The sequence below is a fragment of the Dasypus novemcinctus genome, chromosome 7 (assembly GCF_030445035.2).
Source record: "Dasypus novemcinctus isolate mDasNov1 chromosome 7, mDasNov1.1.hap2, whole genome shotgun sequence".
In the NCBI taxonomy this organism is placed as follows: Eukaryota; Metazoa; Chordata; class Mammalia; order Cingulata; family Dasypodidae; genus Dasypus; species Dasypus novemcinctus.
Window position 1 is genome coordinate 106,805,911 of NC_080679.1, and position 24,707 is coordinate 106,830,617.

At 35.3% G+C, this 24,707-nt stretch overlaps 1 protein-coding gene across 4 annotated transcripts in view; it reads right to left on the reverse strand.

Annotated features, from left to right (window-relative positions):
- Window positions 1-24,707, reverse strand: part of KYNU (kynureninase) — a 123,196-nt gene that overhangs the window by 2,210 nt on the left and 96,279 nt on the right. For 3 of the 4 annotated variants that reach the window (XM_058301025.2, XM_058301024.2, XM_058301023.2), the window contains exons 11-13: window positions 6,377-6,429; window positions 4,456-4,541; window positions 682-912 (exon numbers count right to left, since the gene is read on the reverse strand). In XM_058301025.2, the coding sequence (XP_058157008.1) occupies window positions 682-912; window positions 4,456-4,541; window positions 6,377-6,429 (370 nt within the window). Of the gene's footprint in view, window positions 1-681; window positions 913-2,733; window positions 2,963-4,455; window positions 4,542-6,376; window positions 6,430-24,707 lie in introns of those variants that run through there. The other variant, XM_058301026.2, reaches the window with a different exon arrangement.

A 24,707-nucleotide genomic window follows, 5' to 3' on the forward strand; every position in this document is an offset into this window, starting at 1 on the left:
ATCCTGATATTCTGACTTCTATTCTGGAATCTACAGTGGCCTCTCCTAAAAGTATGGAGGGCTATGGGCATGGAGCGGTTGCTAAATTATGTTATCACTGTAAATAGTTATCACCCTTTTCCTTAAACTATAATCTAATTAATAATCAACATTGTTATGTCTCTTAAAGAGACTAAGAAGCCCACCAAGACCCGTGGGTTAAAAATTTATTCCATGCAATATTACCTTTCCTTAGAGGGATCTAAATATCTTTTTTGACTACAGAGACAAGATTCACTTCAATCAAGCAACTACAGGTGACCGAGTTATCTATTTTTGCCCTTCACTAAATTGATATATTGTTTTCACTAGTGAAAATTAAATATTAATTAAGGGGACTTAATTTTTTTTCTGCCCAATTTGTCATGAAAAAAAAATGAATTTTACTTAAAACTATTTCCTATTATTTCCTAGAATCCTATTTCCTATAACCAGCATTTCTCTTTTATCAGAATTGACAGATATCTGTGTCTTTCAGTTACACGTGCTCAATGCTTGGTTGAATTAGAAAATGAATTCATACTCACTGACTGGTTAGATCTGAAATAATACGCAACAGAGAATCAATGAAAGAATCCAAATTTTATCTACAACATACAGTCTGTAGAGAAAACCTTGTAGCAAAGCTGGAGATAAACTTACAACCACTCCTCTTTTCTCTAGTTCTTGGAAAACATCGTTTATTGGAACAGAAAATGTTAGTGTTAGCTGGCAGCCCCGATCTTCTATACAGGCTGGAGTAATTATGTTCACAAGCGGTTTCTTAGTTTCTGTTTTATCTTTGCTAAGGTAATGTTTGATCAAGTATTCCAGATAACCAGTTAGCAAAATGGATTTTCTCCTCAATGCTTTCATAGTTGCTTGCCTAAAGATCTGCAGAATGAGAAACAATCAGATTAACAGTGTCTTATTGATTTACAAAGAAACGAAAATTAGCTGTAAATCATGCATAAAAAAGGAAATGCCCACTTTTAACCTTTCCAATAAACATCCTATCTTACATAACTGAAAAAAAAGCCCTTTTTAAATGATGTGTCATTACAAACTGAAAGCAAAATTTCCATGACTGAAGAACTACAAATTGTTAAACTGTCATTTAAACAATACTTGCAAAAGAAATGAAATGAGTTGACGTGATGTTCTTCAGAATTATTTTAAATAAGCTTATTATAATCACCATATAAAATATACCTTAATATATTTAAAATTTTGAAATTTGAAAAATTAAATTGTCCCCATCTTATAAAACCATAATCGAGAAAAACCTTTTTCCTTTCTTACCTACATTTTTTAGTGCAAAACAGAGCATGCTAGGTAAACACACATACACATGCAGCAAACAATGTTATCAACATTATTTATCATTTTTTCATCAATTCCAAAATTGATAAATTTTTACCTAGTAAGAAAATAAGCAGTTTAATGATAAAACCAAGTCTTAAGCTCTATCATAACTGTTAATAGTAACAGTTAGAGGCAAATAACTGTTAGATAATACATTATTACCAAAACATTTGGGTTCCCTCCCTTCACTTGTCTCCTCTCCCCTCCTTTCTTTCTTTCCCTCAGCTAAACTCTAAACTCCAGCTTTGGTATAAAAGGCTGCCTCTTGCTGCCCAAGGTGTCTAATATGAAGATGAGTGGTAAAAGCACACAATAACTGGTGCTGGAACATTCGGGGTCGGAACAAACATGCTTTTCTAGCTTATCTCTTCAGGTCAAGTAGAGTTTAAAAATATATCCTAAATAAAAGAGCTGAATGAACTGCAAACAGAGCAGGATGCACTGGCAGTTCACTTTAATGGTCCTTGTCTTTTTCATGTTGTGCCACAGAATAAATATAGGGTCATTTGGTGAGAACTAGAATTTATAGACTACAAAAATAGTTATTTCTCTTTGTATCTGTGGCATGTGCGAACATTCCTTCTTATAGGACTCAAACAGGGGCTCAAAAGCTGGTTGCATCTTAGGTTGTATCTGTGGTCACATCATTGTCCTTATGAAGGAATGAGCTTTGAGAATCCGGGCATCGATTTCCCTGAACTACATTACATGGAAGCTATGCATTTGGTTGAAGGACATGGTGGGAATGGTATTTAAGGTAATGCTCTCTGAGGAAGAGAGAGGACAAATGTTTAAATCCCTCCTCCAACTTCATTATGTAGGAATATTTTCTTTTCTTTTTCTTTCTTTTTTTTTTAAGGTTTGAACCCTGGACCTCATACATGTGAAGGATGTGCTCAACCACTGAGCTATACCTGCTCCACAGGAATATTTTCAAAAGAGAAGTAGAGACAGCAAAGACAGGCAGTTTGATTCATGCATTTATTTATTTAAATAACTGAAACTTCAACCACATAACTCCTACAATGCAATAACTTTTAAAGAGATAAGGAAATTATAAACATGGTGAATTCATTTATGCTTACTCACAAGACAGGCTCAGAAATGTCTAGACAGTAGAACATTTTAACAGAGAATGGGCATCTAGTAAATGCATTATTTTGTCATTTTAAATTTGGCAAATTATATTGGAGGGAAAAGTTAGAAAAAACACTCTTTCTAACTTAAGGCTTAATTTACTAAAGATAATTTTGGTTAGAACATAGTCTCAGCAGTGAATGACCTCAGTATAGTATTTCTTAAAGAGGCTCTCAAAAAATAAAAGAGGTGACAAGCTCCAGAGATGCCTCTTCTTGCTGGCATGAGAGTCCTTTTGTGAGATTTAATTTAAAAAATTAAAAGGAAAAAATCAATCTCTGGGTTCCAGTTTAGAATAAAAATATTGTTAAGGTTACTACAACAGTATGGTAGAAAATCAGTGGTAGAAAAAATGAAAGTCTGCCATCTTTCTCATGGTGAAAGGGTTGAAGACGGGAAGAAATGTGCACTCACTGCAGGGAACAAACCACAGTGGAAGTGTCTGGAAGAGAATACCAGGGTAAGGTAAGGCTGGGAAGTCATTTGCAAAGACAAGCAAGGCCAGAGGAAATAATTTTAAATATAGTTCTCCCTAAGCTATGTATTATGGCTCTTCATACTTGAAGTTATCTTCTTCCTGACATAAACTTGTGAAGTAAGCGGAAATCCTTCTTTGTTTTAAAATGTTTAAATGAACTGTTTGTCTGATTCGATATTATAAATAGAATTAAAAATATCATTCATGATTTATTAAGCAGCTTTCTCCTCCAAACTTTAAAAAAATGTGTAACCAAGAAATCTTGTTACTGGGTCTATTTTCAACTGAAAACAAACAATTCTGCGAAGAAAGTGAAAATATCACAAGCACCACCCTGTGGTCAAACTGCATAAATGCTCTTTAAATTTGGCTGAAATGAAATGAGTTCATTACCACTATCTAGTGGTGAAGCAGCATAAAAATTGGAGCTTGACACTGCCATCAAGTGGCCAAAATTAGAAACTGCTATGAGAGTTCTCAATTCAAAAATTTTAGCTTTGGAAGGGATTTTGAAAGGCTTTATTCAGTCACTCATTTGACACAATAATTCTCCACAACATGATTTCCTAAAATGTGATATACTGGATGATTTTAGGAGGTATTAAAAAAATTCCTTTTGCTTATTTGAATAGTTACGCATTTAAAATTTCTATTAAACATATGTGTGTATTTACTCAAAGTATATTTTACTAAATATATACAGTATATTTTCTTAACTAAATTTAATCTTCCTTGAAAATATTATGTATTATGAGAATAATCATTATTTGGTTTTAGATATAGATTATAGAAAGATAGATATACAGATAGATGGATAGGTAGGTAGACAGGTAGAGATAGATGATAGATAATAGATAAGATGGAGGGGTAGAAAGATATAAATAGATATTGATTGGTAGATACTGCCAATACTACCTCATAAGACAACTTTACTCAATCTTTGTTTACTCTGATTATTCATAGTTTTGTGTGTGTGGTTTACTCTGATTATTCATAGTTTTTTTTAAGTAAGTCTTCCTGTAGCTTCATCACATGACTCTTTGGCTCTTCATTGACTCAGCTAGCAGTAACAAGGTCCTTCATAATCAAAATATTGTCCGATACATTACAGTTTCTCAATAAATGCATGTTGAATGAAGAACAATTAAATATTACCTGCTTATTTAGTACATAGAGAGACCAAGAGAAATTTAAATAACGTATTCAAATTCACACAGATTCCCAAAATCAATTTCATTTGACATTTACTAGAGCCAACGATGTGCCAAGCATTGTGAATAAGCAAAAGGGGGTGATCAGCTCATGGTCATTGCCGTAAAGGACATTTCCCTGTGTTTGTTGCTCATGCACTGTTGACATTTAAAATCTTGTTGATTAATAGGGCAATTATAGCATATATCACAATCAGTGCAAGAACAAGGTAAAGCTATGAAAAGTTTGAAGCATAGATCACTTACCTCTAAACTCGCCTGTAAGGAACAGACCAATAAAATGGGAGGATTTGAAAGTCGGAATCCATTTACCCCAGGAATTAACTGTAGCCCTGAAAAATTAATTATTTTTAGTGTCATTATAAAGAAGGTACCCAAAAAGTGTCCATAAAGATAGTAGAGTGGTAAAGTGGAGAGCAAAATAGTATGACTTATAAATATCATTCCTAAAATTTCGGAGATATTTAAGAGAATCTCCACAAAGCTAACATGCTGGCATATTTCCCCTTTACCTGCAATGCCCATCTCCCTGCTCCCATATGCTCAGCAACGCATAAATACTAAGAGTCCTTACATGCAAGATTTAAAAAAATATTGCTTCTTCTAGAAATTTTTCTGTGCCCCATCCTCTGCTCTCCCACTCCCACGCCAGTATGCTTTGTTCTGCCCTATCTTTTGCTCTTGGCTGTTACTAAAAAATGTCAGTGAGATCATTATCATTCGAATGGCCTGGAGGTTGGAAGGATAATTATAATTTCACCCAAAGTTAGAAGGATAAATGAAAAGACCTTTGAAGGTGACTTTTAGCTCTAGGATTATTAGGTCAAGAGACTTCAAAATCTTTTTTAAAAACAATATGCCTAAGCATGATATATTTAAAAACATAATCTAATAATATATATTACCCTAATTATAAGTAGATTGAACGGTAGCAAATTAAATCCAATAAGGTTAAGATGGCTAGTTAGAGATCAAGTTAACACTGAGATTGACTAAAAGAATGTTAGAATCTCTGGATATTCATAGTTTCATCTAGTTTAGGGATAGTCAAATTATATAGCCTGTGGACCGAACTGGCCTGCCACTTGTTTTTGTAAATAAAGTTTTATAGGATCACAGCCGTACTCATTAATTCACTTATTTTCTATAACTGTTTTAACACCACAACTGCAAAGCTCAGTGTTTGCAACAAAGACCATATACCCCAAGTGCCCAAAATATTTCCTATCTGAATTTTAAGATAAAAAGTTTGCCCACCCCTAATCTAATCAATTGCCTTCATTTCAGATGACAAGAAACATTTCAAAGAAGTTAACTAACTTGCATAATAACAGAGCTGATTACTCCAGCAGCCAAGAGAGAAATGCAGGTTTCCTAAACTGACTGGAGTAGCTCATCTTGATACTTGGTATCCTGGTGAACGCACATTTAAATATGTTTAAAATGGTATCTCAGGGTTGGAAGAAATCTGAAGGATCAAGTTTAAGGTGAATTCACAAACATTGATGATACTTGCTTTATCCCCTATGATTGAGAAATAGATTCAGGAAAAAGATTTAGTGTGGTTTGTCAACCCTTCACATGGTGTACTTTCATGATTACCCGCTGGGGCTTAAGAGTTTATACAGATCCTGACACTCTGGTATGTGGCAAGAGCCACAGAAGAAGGAACTTCTAGGAAAGGAGAAGGGAACAAACGAACATTTACTAAGCACTGTTGTGTGTTGGGAAAACAAAAGAAACAAACAAAAAACCAGTGAATGATTAAAGAGGGCTATAACTTGCACGAGATAACAGAACTATTACATAGCAAAGTGGAAATCATGCCCAAGGCTCTCTGGATCGAACTACAAGCCAAAAGTTCCCCTGTCCTCACAGCCCAATGTTTCCAAGCCTCCATATTGACAAGAGCTGTGCAATCTACATGTCCATTAGATTTCACTCTCCCTTATCTCCCTACCAAGGGATAGGCTCAAAACTATGTTAAAATCTATAAATGCTCAGTTTCACACTCTCGAAATGTCATTTCTTATTTTAAGAATTCTCAGTGACATTTTCAAAGTGCACTCTCCATGGGGTATGTATAGTACATAAATTACAAAGACAGAGGAAAGCTGAATTACAGTTAAAATGAAATGACTTATAAAGTAAAATTGAATACACCTACTGTTATCCATTTTAAATCTGGTGCTGAGTTCATGTCCAAACCATCCCACTAACCTAAAATATGAATAAAAACATTAGATTTTTTTGGTCAACAAAAATAACTTCAATTAATTAGAAATTTAAGAACTATATATTAAAAATATTTGTGACACAACTCAGAAAGTACTTAAGCAGATTCAGTCTACATGCTATCATAAGGCAATTAATATTTACAATCTAATCCAGAAGCAAGATAAGGTTTTAAAATCAATCAATATTATTAGGTAATATTATTTGTGAAGAGCTATAAAAGAACATTTTCTTATTTAAATTAAAATAAAATAGGAACAGAATGTTGGGCTTTAAATTTTAAAAAATTAAGCTAAATGTTCAAAAGGGTAAACTAATTCATTCAGTACTATTATTTTCAAAGTAGGATCCCCAGAGAAAAATGGTACAAATAAAAGAACCTATATCATTGTTGAAAATTTGAATAGGTTTCAAAAATGATTGGTTACTTTCATATTCTGAAGAATATTGTTAATCAAAGATTTGTGTGGAGGAGGGAAGATGCTTGCCATATTTCAAAGGGTTTTCACCAAGCATCGGAAATTGTGCAATGCCCTGAGAGCTACTTGGGCATAGAGCATGAACAGACAACTTATAAAAGGAGAGGTGCAAATGACCTATGAAAAAATGTTTAATTTCACAAGTAATTTAAAATATGAACTAACATAAAAATGAGATAATATTTAACTACAAAATTGACAATGATATAAAAATTATGAAGCCTAGTTTAGTTAAGGATTCAAAGAAAAAGAAGTTAACCCTTTTAAGGTATAATTATGAGAATAAGAAATAGGAACATTTCTCTGGAGGACAATTTGACACTATCCATGAAAAATATGCATAGTTTTCTGTCCCAGTAATTTCCATCCTTTCAATTTATTCAGAGGACATTTTGGAGATGCACACTAAGATTTATGTAACAGGATAATGGTACAGGCTATTTATATTGTCAGAGCAACCTTTATATCTTGTAATAGAGAATTAATAAAATAAGTTCCACCATGGTCATAAAATAGTGTGCATCCATTACAGAGATACTATTTAAACGAATATATATTCAAAAATGTCATTAAGAATAAAATGCAGGGGAGTGTATATAGTTTAAGTGGTTGAGTGCCTGCTTCCCATGTACAAGTTCAATCCCTGGTACCTCCTAAAAACAAAACAAACAAACAAACAAAAAGAAAACAGTTCTCATTGGGGAGTGGATGTAGCTCAGTGGTTGAGTGTCGGCTTCCCATGTATGAGGTCTCGGGTTCAATCCCTGGTACCTCCTAAAAAGACAAAAAAAGAATAAAATGCATAGAAAAGAGTTTGGTGATACCTCAAAAACTTAAACATAGAATTACCATAAACCAGTAATTCCATTTCTAAGCATATATCCTGAAGAATTGAAGTAGGTACTCAACTTCACGTGCATGCATGTTTATAGCAGCACTATTAAAATTATCCAAAGGTGAAAATGGCCTAAAAACCTATCCATGGACTTATGGATAAATAAATTTTGATATATGCATACAGTGGAATATTATTCAGCTATAAAAAGGAATGAGGTTCTGATACATGCTATGACATGGAAAAACCTTGAAATCATGCTAAGCAAAAAAAAGCCAGACAGAAAAGCTCACATACTGTATGCTTCCATTTATATAAAATATCCAGAATAGGTAAACCCATAGAGCCAGAATGCAGACTGGTGATTGCCAGGGGCTGGGAGGAGCGGGGAATGTGGAGCAACTGCATAATGGGTAAAGAGTTATCTTTTTGGAGTGAAAAAATGTTATGGAACCAGAGGTGATGGTTGCCCAACACTGTGAATGTACTAAAAGCTACTGAATTTTCACTTTAAAATGTTTAATTTTATGTTATGTGAATTTCACCTCAATAAAAGGAAAAGGAAAAAAAATACAGCATGCCTGGGTTGGGTTTGAACTGTGGAGAAGTGATGGATTTTTAAATATATATATACTATTAAAAGAACATCTAAGGCAATGTTTGGATTTGCTGATACTGGGGGAATTATTTATTGTTTCTCTGAGATTCAAATTTAGTTGGGCATGCTAGCCAATATTTTTAAATCTGAAAGCCTAATTATGAACTTAACCAGTAGTACCAAAGAATCTGTACGTTCTTCTTTGCATGTAAAATACATATTAGCCAATAACCTTCCCCATTTCTTCCCTCCTGTTTCTTATAAAGTGTGTTACTAATAATTTTAAGAAAAGAATATAAAATGCAGATTATAATTTCTGAAGTATGATTCCAATTTTACAACAATAAAATATAATATATACATTCATATATATATAATAATACTAGAAAATTCAACCTGAATATTATAATTTTTAGTTCTGCTTTATTCATATCTTTATTTTCTAGAATTTTCTTAAGAGCTTGTATTGCACTTATATCACAGGAAAGTTTTAATTATAGTTTTAACCCATAGTCATTAGTCCAGATTTCTTTAGATCTTAAGAGCTTACTTTTGGGAAACGGACTTGGCCCAGTGGTTAGGGCGTCCGTCTACCACATGGGAGGTCCATGGTTCAAACCCCGGGCCTCCTTGACCCGTGTGGAGCTGGCCCATGCGCAGTGCTGATACGCGCAAGAAGTGCCGTGCCACACAGGGGTGTCCCCGCGTAGGGGAGCCCCACGCGCAAGGAGTGCCTCCCGTAAGGAGAGCCGCCCAGCGCGAAAGAAAGTGCAGCCTGCCCAGGAATGGCGCCGCCCACACTTCCTGTGCCGCTGACGACAACAGAAGCGGACAAAGAAACAAGACACAGCAAAAAGACATAGAGAACAGACAACCGGGGGAGGGGAAGGGAATTAAATAAATAAATAAATCTTTAAAAAAAAAAAAAAAAAGACCTTACTTTTGTACTTTGTGTGCACATAATTTTGTATAGAATTACTTAGCAAGTCTAATTAATTGTGTTAAATGATTTAGCTTTTTACTTTATCACTTAAACAAATGATATGGCTCTCCTTTTAACTTTATTGAAAAAATCTTTCACATAGTAACCCAAGACTACCTGTCAAACCTTATTTCTAATATTTATTTTCTCATTCAGATCATCCCTTGTCAACAACTATGCAATATCTGTCCCCTATTCCCCTTACTGGTTCCTCTTTCTGACATGCTGAGATTGGGTAGAAGGTAGAAGCTACATGGGAGGAAGGAAAGAAACGTCTCAGGGCAGAGTGGTGAAAAGCCCAAGAGAAGGAACATCTAAGACCGGCCAGTAAAGTATATTTTCTGAAGTAAAGGCAAGATGTGCAGTTTGAATTTGAAAAGCTCTATACTCTTGATGCAACCATAGGAGTATAACAGGGCTGAGCAGAGCCGTGTTTAGAAGTGCTTCTACATTAGGTCTTGTGCAGACAAGTACAGGAGACACAGCATACAAAGGATCTATGGGAGCCCTAATTGTTGGAAGCAGTCAGACAAGGGGAGCCCCGAAAGGCTACCTTGACCTTTTCTTGATCTTCTACGTAAGTATCTCCTTCAAACTGCTGATCTAGGAAACTTCAACTCATGTGTTGGGCAATGAAAACAGAATTGGTCTAGCACTGATATAAGGATTCTACATGAAAAACATGAACAAATATAGTGAAACCTACCAGCACTCAGAAAAATATTGCCATAAAGCTGATGTAAATTGTAAAGCAACTGGATAAATAAATAAAACAAAAGAAACAATCAATATTCCATATCGTGGAAAAATGTAAAATAGAAATTTAGGAATGAGATTGATATAGCTTGACAGTAGCAGGAGATTAAAATGACCTTGCAGAAATAAAAAAAAAAAATTAGAAAAGAAAAGAAATAAAAGAAACAAAGAAGAATTTGGAAGGAAAACAATAAAGGCAGGGGGCTATGAAGAAGAGAGTGGGTACAGTGGATAGTTGTGAGAAAATATAAACAAAAAGATAAGTGAAACAAAAAGATAAAAGTGCTTAAAGAGAAAATGATGAATACAGTTAAGCAAAGAAGTTCTGATAAAGCCAAAACAAAGAGTTCCCACAGAGGAAAATTTTTAAAAAGAGGAACATTTCGAAAATTTATAATTCAAGACAACTTTTATGAAAAAAAAAAGGATTTGAATATATGTAAGTATAATTCACATATTAAAAGATAAGGTAATCAAATTGTACCACAAAGCAAAGAGACTTCACTAAAATATAGTGGTTCAGAAAGAAACGAACAAAAAGATGAGCAAAAGTATATATGGAGGGAAGTGGGTATGGCTCAAGTGATAAGGCTTCTGCCTACCATATGGGAGGACTTGGGTTCAATCCCTGAAGAAGAGAAAAGAAGCCTGTGAGGCAAGTTGAGTGCCTGCACGGTGAGCCAAGTGCCCACATGGTGAGCCAAGTGCCCACATGGCTAGCAGTGCTCCCATGTGGGTGCCTGGGTGGTGAGCCAAGTGCCCGTGTGGTGAGCTGAGTGCCCACATGAGTGCCCATGTAGTGAGCCGAGTGCTGGCATGGAGAGTTGAGTGCCCGTGAGGTGAGCCAGTGCTCCTGTGGTGAGCCGAGTGCCCATGTGGCGAGGCAAATGCTTACACAGTGAGGTAGTGCCCGCGTGGTGAGCCGAATGGCTGCGCAGCGAGCCAGTGCCCATGTGGCAAGCTGAGTGCTCGTGCAGCAATCTGAATGACCAGGTAGTGAGCCAGTGTCTGCGCAAGTGAGTCATGCAGCAAACAAAAGAGAGATGAAGTGGAGAGTTAAGGTGAAGCACAGCAGAGACCAGGAACTGAGGTGGCACCATTGACAGGGAACTTCTCTCCACATCAGAGGTCCCTGGGATCCAATCTTGGTGAATCCTAGAGGAGAAAGAAGAGAAGACAAAAAGAGAAATAGATACAGAAGATCACATAGAGAATGGACAGATAGCAAAAACAGCAGGACGGGGGAGGGGAAGGAAAAAAATATACATGGAGGCGGCGGACTTGGCCCAGTGGTTAGGGCATCTGTCTACGACATGGGAGGTCCGCGGCTCAAACCCCGGGCCTCCTTGACCTGTGTGGAGCTGGCCCATGCGCATTGCTGATGCACGCAAGGAGTGCCGTGCCACGTAGGGGTGTCCCCCCTGCTTAGGGGAACCCTAGGCGCAAAGAGTGCGCCCAGTAAGGAGAGCCACCCAGCACGAAAGGAAGTGCAGCCTGCCCAGGAATGGCGCCGTGCACACAGAGAGCAACAAGAAGACGCGACAAAAGCGGACAAAGAAGACGCAGCAAATAGACACAGAGAACAGACAACCGGGGTGGGGGAGAAGGGGAGATAAATAAATTAATAAATAAATCTTTAAAAAATATATATACATGGAAAATGCAAAATAAGGCAAGTGTGGATTGCAATCTTTATATGAGACCCAAAAGGATTAAATGATAAGATCATTTGGTAATGCTAATTATGAAAGATAATTGATAATTAAGATAAAATAGTTATGAAATGTCCACGTTATAAGATTGTAGCAACATTCATAAAGCAGACATTGCAGGAGATATAAGGAGAAATGGAAGCTCCCTGAAGCACAATACTTTTATTAATCTCTTTCAGTCCATGACAAACCAAGGGTAAATAAAGTATACATTAAATGGGAGCATAAATAAGGTGAAGCTAATTAATACAAGTTCAATCTGTACCCTGGAAATAAATATTACAGCTTTTTTAGGAGGGCTTATAAAGTAGTAACAAAAACTAGCCACAAAAAACATTAATATTTCCAAAATGGATATATAACAGACTATATTTTTTCCCATTACAATCCAGTAAAACTGAAAATTAATAAAAAACTCAGAAAACGAAAAGGCTTAAATACTTAGAAAATAAAAAGAAAATTTATCTCAAATTACTTTTAGGTTAAAAAGGAATACAAACCACCTTTGTTGAATTTCTTTAAGAGAATGATAATGAAAACACTATATCAGCATCTTCGGGATATTGTTGACAAAATAGATGGAGGGAAATTCATAGCTTTAAATTTTACATCAATAGAAAAAGGAAGACAAATAATAATGAGACTCAAGAGTTTCAAAAAGAACAAGGAAATAAACAGAAATAAAGTAGTAGTATGCAGTTAATAAAGATAAAACCTGAAACTAAAGGCTGGAAAAAATGAAAGATCACATAGATACAGAAATCAAAATGAACAAAACAGTAACATTGATACATAAAATAAAAAATCAATTTTGGTGAGGCAGTTAATAGATTAATCAAGAAAACACAGGACAGTGTAAGTATAAAAACAAAACTTCATGGGAGGGATAATCGTCACAGGTGTAGGAACATCATAAGAAACTGATTGCTTAAATCAATTTAAAAACCTCAATGAAATGGGTACTTTTCTAAGAGTATGTTATTTATCTAAACTACTCTGATGAGAAAGAAAATATAAATGAACTAATTTTAATAGAAGAAATAGAGACACATGAAGGAGGATTACGGAAAAATGGCAGAGGAGGAAGCTCCAGGAATCTGCCCTTCCACCAGAACAATAATTAAACAGGCAGGAGCTGTCAGAATCAACTATTTTGAAAGTCCCAAGTCTAGTAGAAGAACACTGTGCAGCATCCAGGGTAGACCTGGAGGAAGAGGCTGGTGAATTGCATAAAATACTGGCAAATTTCACGCCCCAGTGCTGCTACTATGCCTTCTAGCTCCCATCCCCGAGGCAGGCAGTAGTGAGGTCTTCAAACCTGGCTCCTGGGGCAGCTTGCTGGTGGCAGGTGGAATAGAAAGATCTAGCTTCTCAAGAGATGGGGGGTGTGGTCTGGTCACAGACCACAGCCGGTGGTCTGGCTTTGAAGGTAGCCATTGTTCCAGCCCACTTGGGGTAAAAGGAGTCTTACAGATGATATACCCTTCCAAAATGTGCAGAGTTCCTATTTGGAATGATGGAAATGTTTTCGTAATGGATGGTAGGGATGGTAGCACAATATTGTGAACGTAATAACAGCACCGAAACATATACCTGAAAATGTGATTAAAGGGGATTGTTACATTGTATATATGGTAACAGACTTAAAATAAATCTATGAAACTACAGTACACAGTGAACCCTAAAATCATGAGTTTTAATAGTACAATTATAAAAATGTGCTATCATCAATTGTAATAAATAGTCCATACCAGGGTAAGGTGTTAATAAGAGGGTGGTATATGGGAATTGTGTGTTTTGTGCATGATTTTTCTATGAACCCACAACTTCTTTAATAAAGAAAAGTAAAGACAGTACCCTTCCTCAAAACTGTGAAAAAGTTAAAGAGTTGCATTTACTGAGCAATTACTCCAGAAGACACAGCTTCAAAAAGCCATAGGAGAAGCTCCCGGTCCCTTGCTGACCCCTGCCCCTCCTCCACTCCCCAGGACAGTGTGGAAGTAGCGGGAACGCTCTTTGTGAGCTTCCTTCCAGCCGGGAAAGATTTGAGTTAGAAAACTCCTCTCTGGCATACCACCTCTGACCAAACTTGCCCTGCAGGCAAAATCAGTTTGGGGTAGCTAAATCTGGGGAAGAAACAGTGGGGTCCCATGGTCTGAGGCAAAGGCTTACTTGCTTTAAGTCCCGTGGTGGAGCACCCGGGAAAGGGAGAAGTTCTGTTTTCCAGGGAGCACAACAAACATTCACATTTTTGTAAACAGGGCACCTCCTAAAGCCACTAGCAAGCATAAGCCCAGACTAGGACACAAGAAGGACCATGTACTTGGCATTCCGCTTGGGCTGACCTTCTTTACAGGAGGGCAGAACTCAAGGAGACCCACCACTCAAAGGCAAAGCCAATTTGCAAAGATTGTGAAAACGTTATTTGCATTGTTTTGTTTGGTTTTATTAGCTCTTTTTGTGTGGAAGAAATAATTACTTGTCTATTTTTGTTTTTCTCCCCTAACGAGAATGTAAGCTCTTGAGATCAGGAACTTGCCTGTGTTTGTAGAAGAGTGTTTCTAATAGGGGTGATGTGATGTGTGGTAAATAGTTGATAGGTTGATAGGAAACTGAGCAGAAGAATGAGTATAACTGAGTCAAAGAGGAAGCAAATAACGTTCAGAGCACTGGGAGCAACCTGTGCAAAGGCCCAGAGGTGGACAAGTCTCTTGAGTTAAGTGACCTTTCCCAAGGTGAAATGCTCTAGGTTGTATAACTGACAATTATGTCGATCATTTGAGATGTATTCAGTAAGTGTTCAAGAGATGTTCTCTGAAATTTTTGTCCAAATGTTAAAAGCTGCTTTTTAATAAATTCCTCATTTAATCAGGGCACAAACTGTAAAAATATATTTATCATAGTTCTAAAAATTATTTTTTATCATTAGCTAGAATCCAAGTCAGAACTAATCTCAAGTCTAAAGTAAATAGAAACTCATGTAACTGTGTGAACAATATCATCGGGGTAAATGAGAGAAAAAAGATTACATTTTTATGAGATGGTTAAGTTAATTATGATTGATATTTATTTTGAGAAATAGAATTAATTTTAGAGACAGACATAGAAACTGAGATATTTCTCACAGTGATTTATAAAAGCCTGTCCATACATAAGATTTTCAACTAATATTGCATACAAGAAAAGGTAAATTTGACAATCCTGTTAGAAATAACCAGATCTTTTTCTAAATTATGTATCAACACTTTGAAAGACATATCTGGAAAAAACAGAATTTGAAATATGGAAGATTATTCAGTCTAGCCTTATATTTGAAGAACATGTCATCTCATTCTGATTGAAATATATTAATTCTTTAAAATTTTACAAGATAGTCATTAAACAGATACTTTATCTATATAGAGGTCCACTTTTGCCTTTAAAAGCTGCAAAGCTTTCTTCGTTTTAACCTTTAACCCACCAAAATATTTCAACAGATTGTTTTTGAGAGCAAAGTATATTTTAGAATTGATTGTTTTTTGGACTGATAGCAAAATGATGAATTTTGAATGGTCTGCAGGGAAAAAGTAAAAGAGATAGGGTATATTTTATTTTGCAGTAAACAGAAAGGGCTGTTCCTCAGTTCAGGGAAAAGCATTTATTTGGCTTTACTCTAAAGTCAACTCAAGACACTTGGCTTTAATTCAAAAAGCCCTTCAATGAATTTCTCATTGTTTGATTGTGACGCTCTATCTAAGCTGCGCTATTCATTACAAATGAAATCTGAATTTCCATTTCTACATGATTTATTCCTGTTAATCCTTAAATCAAAAGTCCTGACTGGAGGGGAAATTTTTTTTGTATGGCCTCATTTATATATGGAAACATTTATTATTATTATTATATGTCACTAATTCCAAATATTATTATAAACAAAACAAAATAAATAAAAACAACAAAAAACAAAACAAAACAAAATAGAGGGGGGAAAAATCTACCTGAGCAATAAAAAGGAATGTGTTTCAGATAAGTATATAAACAAATTCCAAACTCAATCTACCATATCTTGTTGCCTCCAGGGAACATGAGAAGGTTTAAGAGTCTCAGGAGGTTATTGCTTGTTCTTTATCCATCAGGAACTAAACAGCAGTTGAAAACTGATCAGATATTCAGTTGTATGCATTCACACCAATTCAATCTGCTTGACTCAGGGATCACATTTTCCCCACTTTTTCCCACTTATCAAAAAAACAAAACAAAACAAAAACCCATCTTTAACATTATATTAATTAACCTTGAGTTCTGTTGATATTTTTTGTCCATAGTTATTAAATTTCTAGACATCTACTTAATTTTTACCTTCATAATTTTGTCCAATTATTTTTGCATAATAAAGTACAAAATCTGATAGAAAATTTGGTGACCCAGTTTGCTTTTGTTTCTACTCCCTGTGCTATTTTCAGTCATATATTAACTGCCAATTTCCCCTGAACTGAAAAAAATCTATGGATTCAGGGAAAACTGCTAATACAATATTGTCTGCAGAAATTTTGGGGGTGATTAAGTAAGGATTTTCTCATCATTACAAGTAGTTTCCTACAATTTTCTTCTCTATAGTGACGCAATAAATTTGTTTTAAATTTGTTTTAAGGTCATTTATTAAGTTCCAAAATAAGCTTTTGAAATGTATAGCAGAGATAATAGCTTTCAAACTCCTATAAACAGGGCCACTAGCAAGCACAAGCCCAGATAAGAGACAAGCCCCGAAAAGACAGGGAGGACTCAGCACTGGGCATTCACCTTGAAACGACCATTCTGAAAAGAGGGCTGAACTCAAAAGGTAAGCACAAGCCAACTCAAAACAAATTTGAAAAGACAGTGAAATAACAAATTTGTTATTGTTGTTGTTTGTTCTTATATTTGTTTGGTTTTTACCTCTTGACAACTCAAGAAAATCTGTCATATCACAAGCAGGCTACAATCTCAGGAAAGAGACACTCCAGGGAATAAAACCCAGAATTAACCTATTAAAATATTAAAATAAATAGTGTGCAATAGAAAATTACAAGATAAACAAGAAATAGGAAGTGATGGCCCATCCAAAGGGAGAGACTAAAATCCAGAAAAGAAAAATGAAGAAGACATGACTGTGGACATACCAGTTGAAGAAAAAATAGAAAATAAGTAAAAAAGATCTTCAATTCACTCAAGAAGATGAAAGAAAATACAGAGAAAGAACTAAAGGACACCAGAAAAACAATGAATGGGCAATGTGAGAATCTCAGTAAAGGGATAGAAATTTTAAAAAGGAAATAATGGAATTACTGGAGTTGATGACAAGAATAACTGAAATGAAATATTACCAAAAGGGTTACAACAGCAGATTGGAGTTGGCAGAATAAAATACAAATACAAAGACATTGCAACTGAAATGAGTCAAGCTGAAGAGCATAAATTAAAAATCATTTAAAAAGCAAAAATAGCCTAAACAACCACTAGGATACCATTATGTGTACTAATATTTGCATGATGGGAGTCCCAGAAGGACAAGAAAGAAAGAAAGGGGCAGAAAGAATATTCAAAGAACTAATGATGAAAAGCTTCTCAAATTTAGCAAACACCATGACTATACCAATTCAAGAAGCCCAGAGAACAAATAGGAAAAATATGCCCCATCAGCTACTGATTAAACTGTCGACTACAAGGGAGAAGGAAAGAGTTCTGAAAGCTGCAAGATAAAAGCAATAGGTGATGTATAAAGATCCCAATTAGATTAAGCCCCTATTTCTCTTCAGAAACCATGGAGACAGGAAGGAAGAAGGCAGTAAGTTGACATAATTAAAGTCCTAAAAGAAAACAAGTGCCAACCAAGAATTTTATATAGGTTAATGAAGTCAAGCTGGTATGAAATCCAATATGATAATTATATATTGAGGAAGTAAATTTTAACCCCAGAGTAACTACAAAGAATATATATGAAAAATATATGCAGATAGAAATGAGGAGGCATGCAATATGTTACCATACAAAAAAATCAAATAAATATGAAAGTAGGCATTAACAAAAGAATTGAGGAACAAAAAAAAGTATGAGACTACAAAGAATAACAGAAAATGACAGAAGAGAACCCTGCATTATCAATAGTGACTTTAAATATAAATGGATTAAACTCACTAGTCAAAAGGCAGAAATTGGCAGAACGGATAAAAAAACAGTGACCCAACTATATGCTATTTATAAAAGATTCACCTTAAAGTCAAAGATGTAAGTAGGCTCAAAGAGAAAAGCTGGAAAAAATATATACTGTGTGCAAGTAGTTATCAAAAGATAGATAGAGTAGCTATACTAACATGAGATAAAGTAAACAATCCAAATCTGTAATGAAGGACAAAGATGGTCATTATACACTGATAAAGGGGTCCCTTCAACAGTAAGTCATAACACATAAATATATATTCACCTAACAGCAAAGCCCAAAAATAAATGAAGCAAATATTGACAGATTTGAAGGGAGAAATAGATGGTTCTTCATTAATAGTACAACACTTTAAAATACTACTTTTAATAATGGATATAATATCTTGAAAGAAGATAAATGAAGAAATACAAGATTTGAACAACGCTGTAAACCAACTAGATCTAAGAGACATATATACAACACTTCACCCCAAAACAACAAAATACACATTATTCTCAAGTGCACATGGCTCATTCTCTAGGCTAAACCATATCTTAGGTTAAAAAGCACGACTCAATAAATTAAAAATATTGAAATCATACAAAGTAATTTCTCTGACCACAATGGAATAAAGCCAGAAATCAATTATAGATGGAGAAATGAAAATTTCACATGTATGTGGAAATTAAACAATGCACTCTTAAACACCCAATGGGTCAAATAAGAAATCAAGAGAATTTAGAAAATATATTGACATGAAAATGAAAACACAACATACCAAAGTTTATGGATTGCAGCAATGGTAGTCCTGGGAGTGAAATTTATAGCTCTAAATGCTTGTATTAAAAAAGAATAAATATCTCAAATCAGAGTCCTAGCCTCAAAACTGGAGGATCTAGGAAAAGACAAACAAACGAAGTTCAACATAAGGAGAAAGGGGGAAATAACAAAGATTTGAATGGGGACAAACAAATAGAGAATAAAACAACAGCAGAGAGAAACAGCAAAACCAAATTTGGATCTTTGAAAAGATCAATAAAATTGATATGTCTTTAGCTAGACTGATGAAGTAGAAAATAAGAGGGGATACAACTGAAATCAGAAATGAAAAGTGGGACATTGCCACTGATCCCACTGAAATAACAAGGACTATAATGAACAACTGTATGCCAACAAATGAGGTAACATTGATGAAATGGAAAATTCCTAAAGACACACTAACTACAATAATTCAAGAAGAAACAGTACATCTCAATAAATCCATAACTAGTAAAGAGATTCAATCAATAAAACAAAAACAAAACAAAACAAAAAGACCTCTAAATAAAAAAAGCCTAGGACCAGATGGCTTCACAGGGAAATTTTACCAAACTTTCAAAAGAAATTAATGCTAATTCTGCTCAAAATCCTCCAAAAAATTGAAGAATTAGGAAAACTTTCTAATCCATGCTACAGGACCACCATCACCCTCATATCAAAGCCAGTTAAAGATAACTCAAAAAAAAAAAAAGAAAAAGGAAAAGAAAATTACAAACCAATATCTCATAACTATAGATGCAAAATTCCTCAACAAAATATTAGAAAAATCAGTTAATAAAATACACCACATTAACAGAATGGTAAAAAAACACGTGATCATCTTAATTGACACAAAAAAGGCATTTGACAAAATCCCGCACCCCTTCTTAATAAAAATACTTAGGAAACTAGGAAAAGAAGGAAACTTCCTAATATGACAAAGGGCATATATGAAAAACTCATAGCCTATCTCATACTTAAAGGAGAATAGGTGAATGATTAAAACTTACCCTCTAAGACCAGAAACCAGGCAAGGATGCCTGATGTTACCACCGCTAACTGCTATTAAACATTTACAAGAAATTGCATCCAGAGCAAGTAAGCCAAAAATAAATAAATAAATAAATAAATAAATAAATAGATGTTATCCAAACTGAATAGAAGTAAAATTTTCCCTATTTTAGATAACAAGGTGCTAATCCTGAAAATGCCACAAGGAAACTTGTTCAACACCCCAAAATTAGTAGTGTTTCTATATACTACTTACAAAAAAAGTGAATTAGAAATCAAGAAAAAAATATCCTTTACAATATCAACAAAAAGAATCAAATAACTAGGAATAAATCCAATCCAGGACTGAAAGGACTTGTACACAGAAAACTACAAATCATTACTAAAAGAAATTAAAGAAGATCTAAATAAATGAAGGATATTCCATGTTAATGGACTAGAAGATTAAATATTGATATGATGTCAATTCTACCAAAAGTGATTTCCAAATTCAATGCAATACCAATAAAAATTCGAATACCCTTCTGTGCAGAAATGGAAAAGCCCATCATCAAATTTATATGGAAGGTTAAGGGATTCCAAACAGCCAAAGCCATCTTGAAAAAGAAGAACAAAGTTGGAAGGCTCGCACTTACCAATCCTATAACTTATTATAAAGCCAGAGTAAACAAGCCAGAATGGTACTGGCATAAGGACAGACATGTAGACCAATGGAATCAAATTTAGAGTTCAGAAACTATTCCTTACATATATGACCAACTGATTTTTGACAAAGGAGCAAAGACCACTTGTTTGGGAAAGAATAGCATCTTCAACAAAAGGTGCTGGGAAAACTGGATCTCAGTTTGTAAAAGCATGAAGGTAAGCTCCTACCTCATACTGTATACAAAAACCAACTCAAAATGTATCAATGACCTAAATAAAAGAGCCAGAAACATCAAACTTCTGGAAGAAAATGTAGGGAAGTATCTTCAGGAACAGTGTTAGGTAAAGTTTTCTTAAACGTTATGCCCAAACCATAAGTAACAAAAGGAAAAACCAGATAAATGGGAACTCATCAAAATACAAATTTTTGTGCTTTAGAGGACTTTATCATGAAAGTAAAATGTCAACCTACACATTGGGAGAAAATATGTGGAAACCACATATCTGGTAAGTGTTTAATATCCAGAATGTATGAGGAAAGCCTTCTAATCAACAACAACAAAGAAGACAACCCAATTAAATAAAGGGCAAAGGACTTGAATAGACATTACTCCAGTGAAGATATACATAGTGCTCAAAAGCACATGAAAAGATCTTCGACATTATTAACCATTAAAGAAATGCTTATCAAAATCACAAGGAGATACAATTTCACACCCACTAGCATGGCTACTATTAAAGAAAAGGAATGCTGGAATGGATTTAGAGAAATAGGAATATTGATTCATTTCTGGTGGGAATGTAAAATGGTGTAGTCACTTTCAAAGACACTTTGATAGTTCTTCAGAAAGTTAAGTACAGAATTATCATATGACCTGGCAATTCCATGCCTAGATATATACTCAATAAAATTGAAGGCAGAGGCTTGCACAAATATTTGTACACCAATTTCATAGTGGCATTATTCACAATTACAAAGGTGGAAGCAGTCCAATTTTCCATCAACTGATGAATGGATAAACAAAATGAGGTATAAGCACACAATGGAACATTATTCAGCTGTGAAAAAGGAATGAAATCCTATTATACGTGGCAACATGGATGAACCTTGAAGACATCTTGTTGAGTGAACTAAGCCAGACACAAAAGAACAACTATTATATGATCTTATTGATATGAAACTCATAGAGTCATAATCTAGAATATAGGTTACTAAGGGATGGAGTGGGAATAGGGAACAGGTAGTTGTAGTTTGCTAGGCTGCTGAAAACAGTATACCAGAGATGGGTTGGGTTTTACAATGGGGATTTATTGGCTTGCAAGCTTATAATTCTGAGGCCTTGAAAACCATGGAAATCAAGGCATCATATTAGGTAGTTGCTTTTCTCCTCTAAGACAAGCTGCCCACGATCCTGGAGTCCTCTGCTGCATAGCAAGGCACATGAAGGTGCCTGCTGAATTTCTCCCTTCTCTGGGTTTCCTTGCTTTCAGCTTCTGGCTTCAGTGGCTTTCTCTTTCTCTCTCCCTTTTCATCCCGTTTATAAAAGACTCCTGGGCTAAACCCACTCTGGGCCCTGCCTTAACAGGAGTAACCTAATCAAAAGGTCCTACCCACAGTAGAGTTCACCCACAGGAAAGGATTACCTTTAAGAACATAATTTGCTGGGGTCCATCCAGCTTCAAAATATCATAGAAGTTAAGGCTTAAAATGTACAGAGTTCCTATCTGGAATTAACAGAAAAGTTTTGGTAAGGGATGGTGGTGATGGTAACACAACATTGTGAATATAACTAACCACATTGAATTATATATTTGAATGTGGGTAAAAAGAGAAACTTTAGGCTGAATATATGTTACTAGAATAAAAATTAAAATAAATAATCCATGGAACTGCACAACACAATCTATGAACTCTAAGTTAAATCAAGGACTATAGTTAATAAAACAATTACCAAAATGCGCTTTCATGAATTGTAACAATGGTACCACACTAATGCAAGGTGTTAATGATAGGGTGGGATACAGGAACACTGTATTTTATGACTGATTTTTTTATATATCCATAACTTCCTTAATAAAAAAGGGGAAATGTCTAGTATCACCCATACGAATATTGAAGTTATTAAAGGAAGGAGATTGAAAAAAGAGAAACAGAAGAAAGTAAATGACAACTTTATATAGAAGCTCTTTATACCATATTCCCAAGCAGTTAGTAGAGAACAGGGTCCAGGTACTCCATAGTGGGGAACTAATATAATTTTCTATATAATGTGAAACTGAAGACTGATATCTAGATATGACAATAAAGTCATTGAATTGTGTGGCAAAGCAATTTAAAAAATATTCATCAAAATTTAACAATAATAAAGGAGCAGATATAGCTCAAGTGGTTGAGAGCCTGCTTTCCATATATGAGGTCCCAAGTTCGATCCCTGGTACCTCCTGAAAATGAACAAACAAAAGAAAAAAAATCAACTCTCATTGGGGAGTGGATAGATATAACTCACTGGTTGAGTGCCTGCTTCCCATGTATGAGGTCCTGGGTTTAATCTCCCATACCTCCTAAAAAAAAACACACAAAACTTAACCAATAATACATAAATATTTATCAACTCTATTTCATAGTTTTTGCCATGTAGCCACTAAAAAAAGTATTCCATATCATATGTGCTATGAAGATTCAGGGCCAGGGGTGGTAAGTGTTTCAGATTGTTGTTGATTTTCATTTATTTTTCCTTTACATCTTTGTTCTGATGTAAATTATAAGTAATTACCACATTCTTTTGATCATTGTTGTTACCTATCCAATCTTAATGAAATTCTAGCTGTTGTATTTTCTGGAAAAAAATTCCAACTTTCTAAATTAATTGCTCTGTACTTTTACCTAAAAAAAAAAAAAAGAAATGTAATCATTTAAATGGGATATTATAACAAGAAGATGATATTTTTATCTATTAAAACTCTTCACCCTATGTGAAGTAAACAAGCTTTAGGTTGTCTACATTAATAAGTCTGATATTAGGTTGGTGCAAAAGGAATTAAGGTTTTGGATCATGAATTTTAAATCATTATAACCAGGCTCAAACACGTCTTTATTAATCAAAATAGGAACCAATTACAATCAACACATTTTTGCTAATGAGAAATATGTTTGTTTATTCCTGTAGCATAAAAATTTGTGCTTCAGGGTTCAGCAAACTCTTGGAAAGCATTTTCTGTATTCTACTCATTGTGGAAGCATTTTCCCTGCAAAAAGTTGGCTAGATGCTTGAAGAAGTGGTAATCAGTTGGTGAGAAGTGAAGTGAATATGGTGGATGAGGCAAAATTTCATAGCTCAATTAGTCCAACTTTTAAAGCATTGGTTGTGTGATGTACAGTCGGGCATCGTTGCGGAGAAGAATTGGCTCTGTCTGCTGACTGATGCCAGCTGCAGGTGTTGTAGTTTCTGTAGTTTTTGGTGCATCTCATCAATTTGCTGAGCATACTTCTCAGATGTAATGGTTTTGCTGGGATTCAGAAAGCTGTAGTGGATCATACTGGCAGCAGACCACCAATGACCATGACCTTTTTCTGGTGCAAGTTTGGCTTTGGGAAGTGTTTTGGAGCTTCTTCTCAGTCCAACCACTGAGCTGGTCACAGCTGGTTGTTGTATAAAATCCACTTTTCATCTGATTGAGAAGTGGTTCCTTGTTGTTGCATAGAATAAGAGAAGACACTAAAAACGATTATTGGGAAACAGACTTTGGCCCAGTGGTTAGGGCGTCCGTCTACCATATGGGAGGTCCGAGGTTCAAACCCCGGGCCTCCTTGACCCGTGTGGAGCTGGCCATGCGCAGCGCTGATGCGGGCAAGGAGTGCCGTGCCACGCAAGGGTGTCCCCCGCGTGGGGGAGACCCACGCGCAAGGAGTGCGCCCGTGAGGAAAGCCGCCCAGCGTGAAAAAGAAAGAGCAGCCTGCCCAGGAATGGCGCCGCCCACACTTCCCGTGCCGCTGATGACAACAGAAGCAGACAAAGAAACAAGATGCAGCAAATAGACACCAAGAACAGACAACCAGGGAAGGGGGGAAATTAAATAAATAAATAAATCTTTAAAAAAAATAAATAAATAAAAATAAAAACGATTATTTTTTTGATTTTCGGTCAGCTCATGAGGAACCCACTAATCGAGCCTTTTCACCTTCCCAATTTGTTTCAAATGCCAAATGACTGTAGAATGGTTGACTTTGAGTTCTTCGATAACTTCTCATTTGAAGAGGATCAGCTTTGATGATTGCTCTCAATTGGTCGC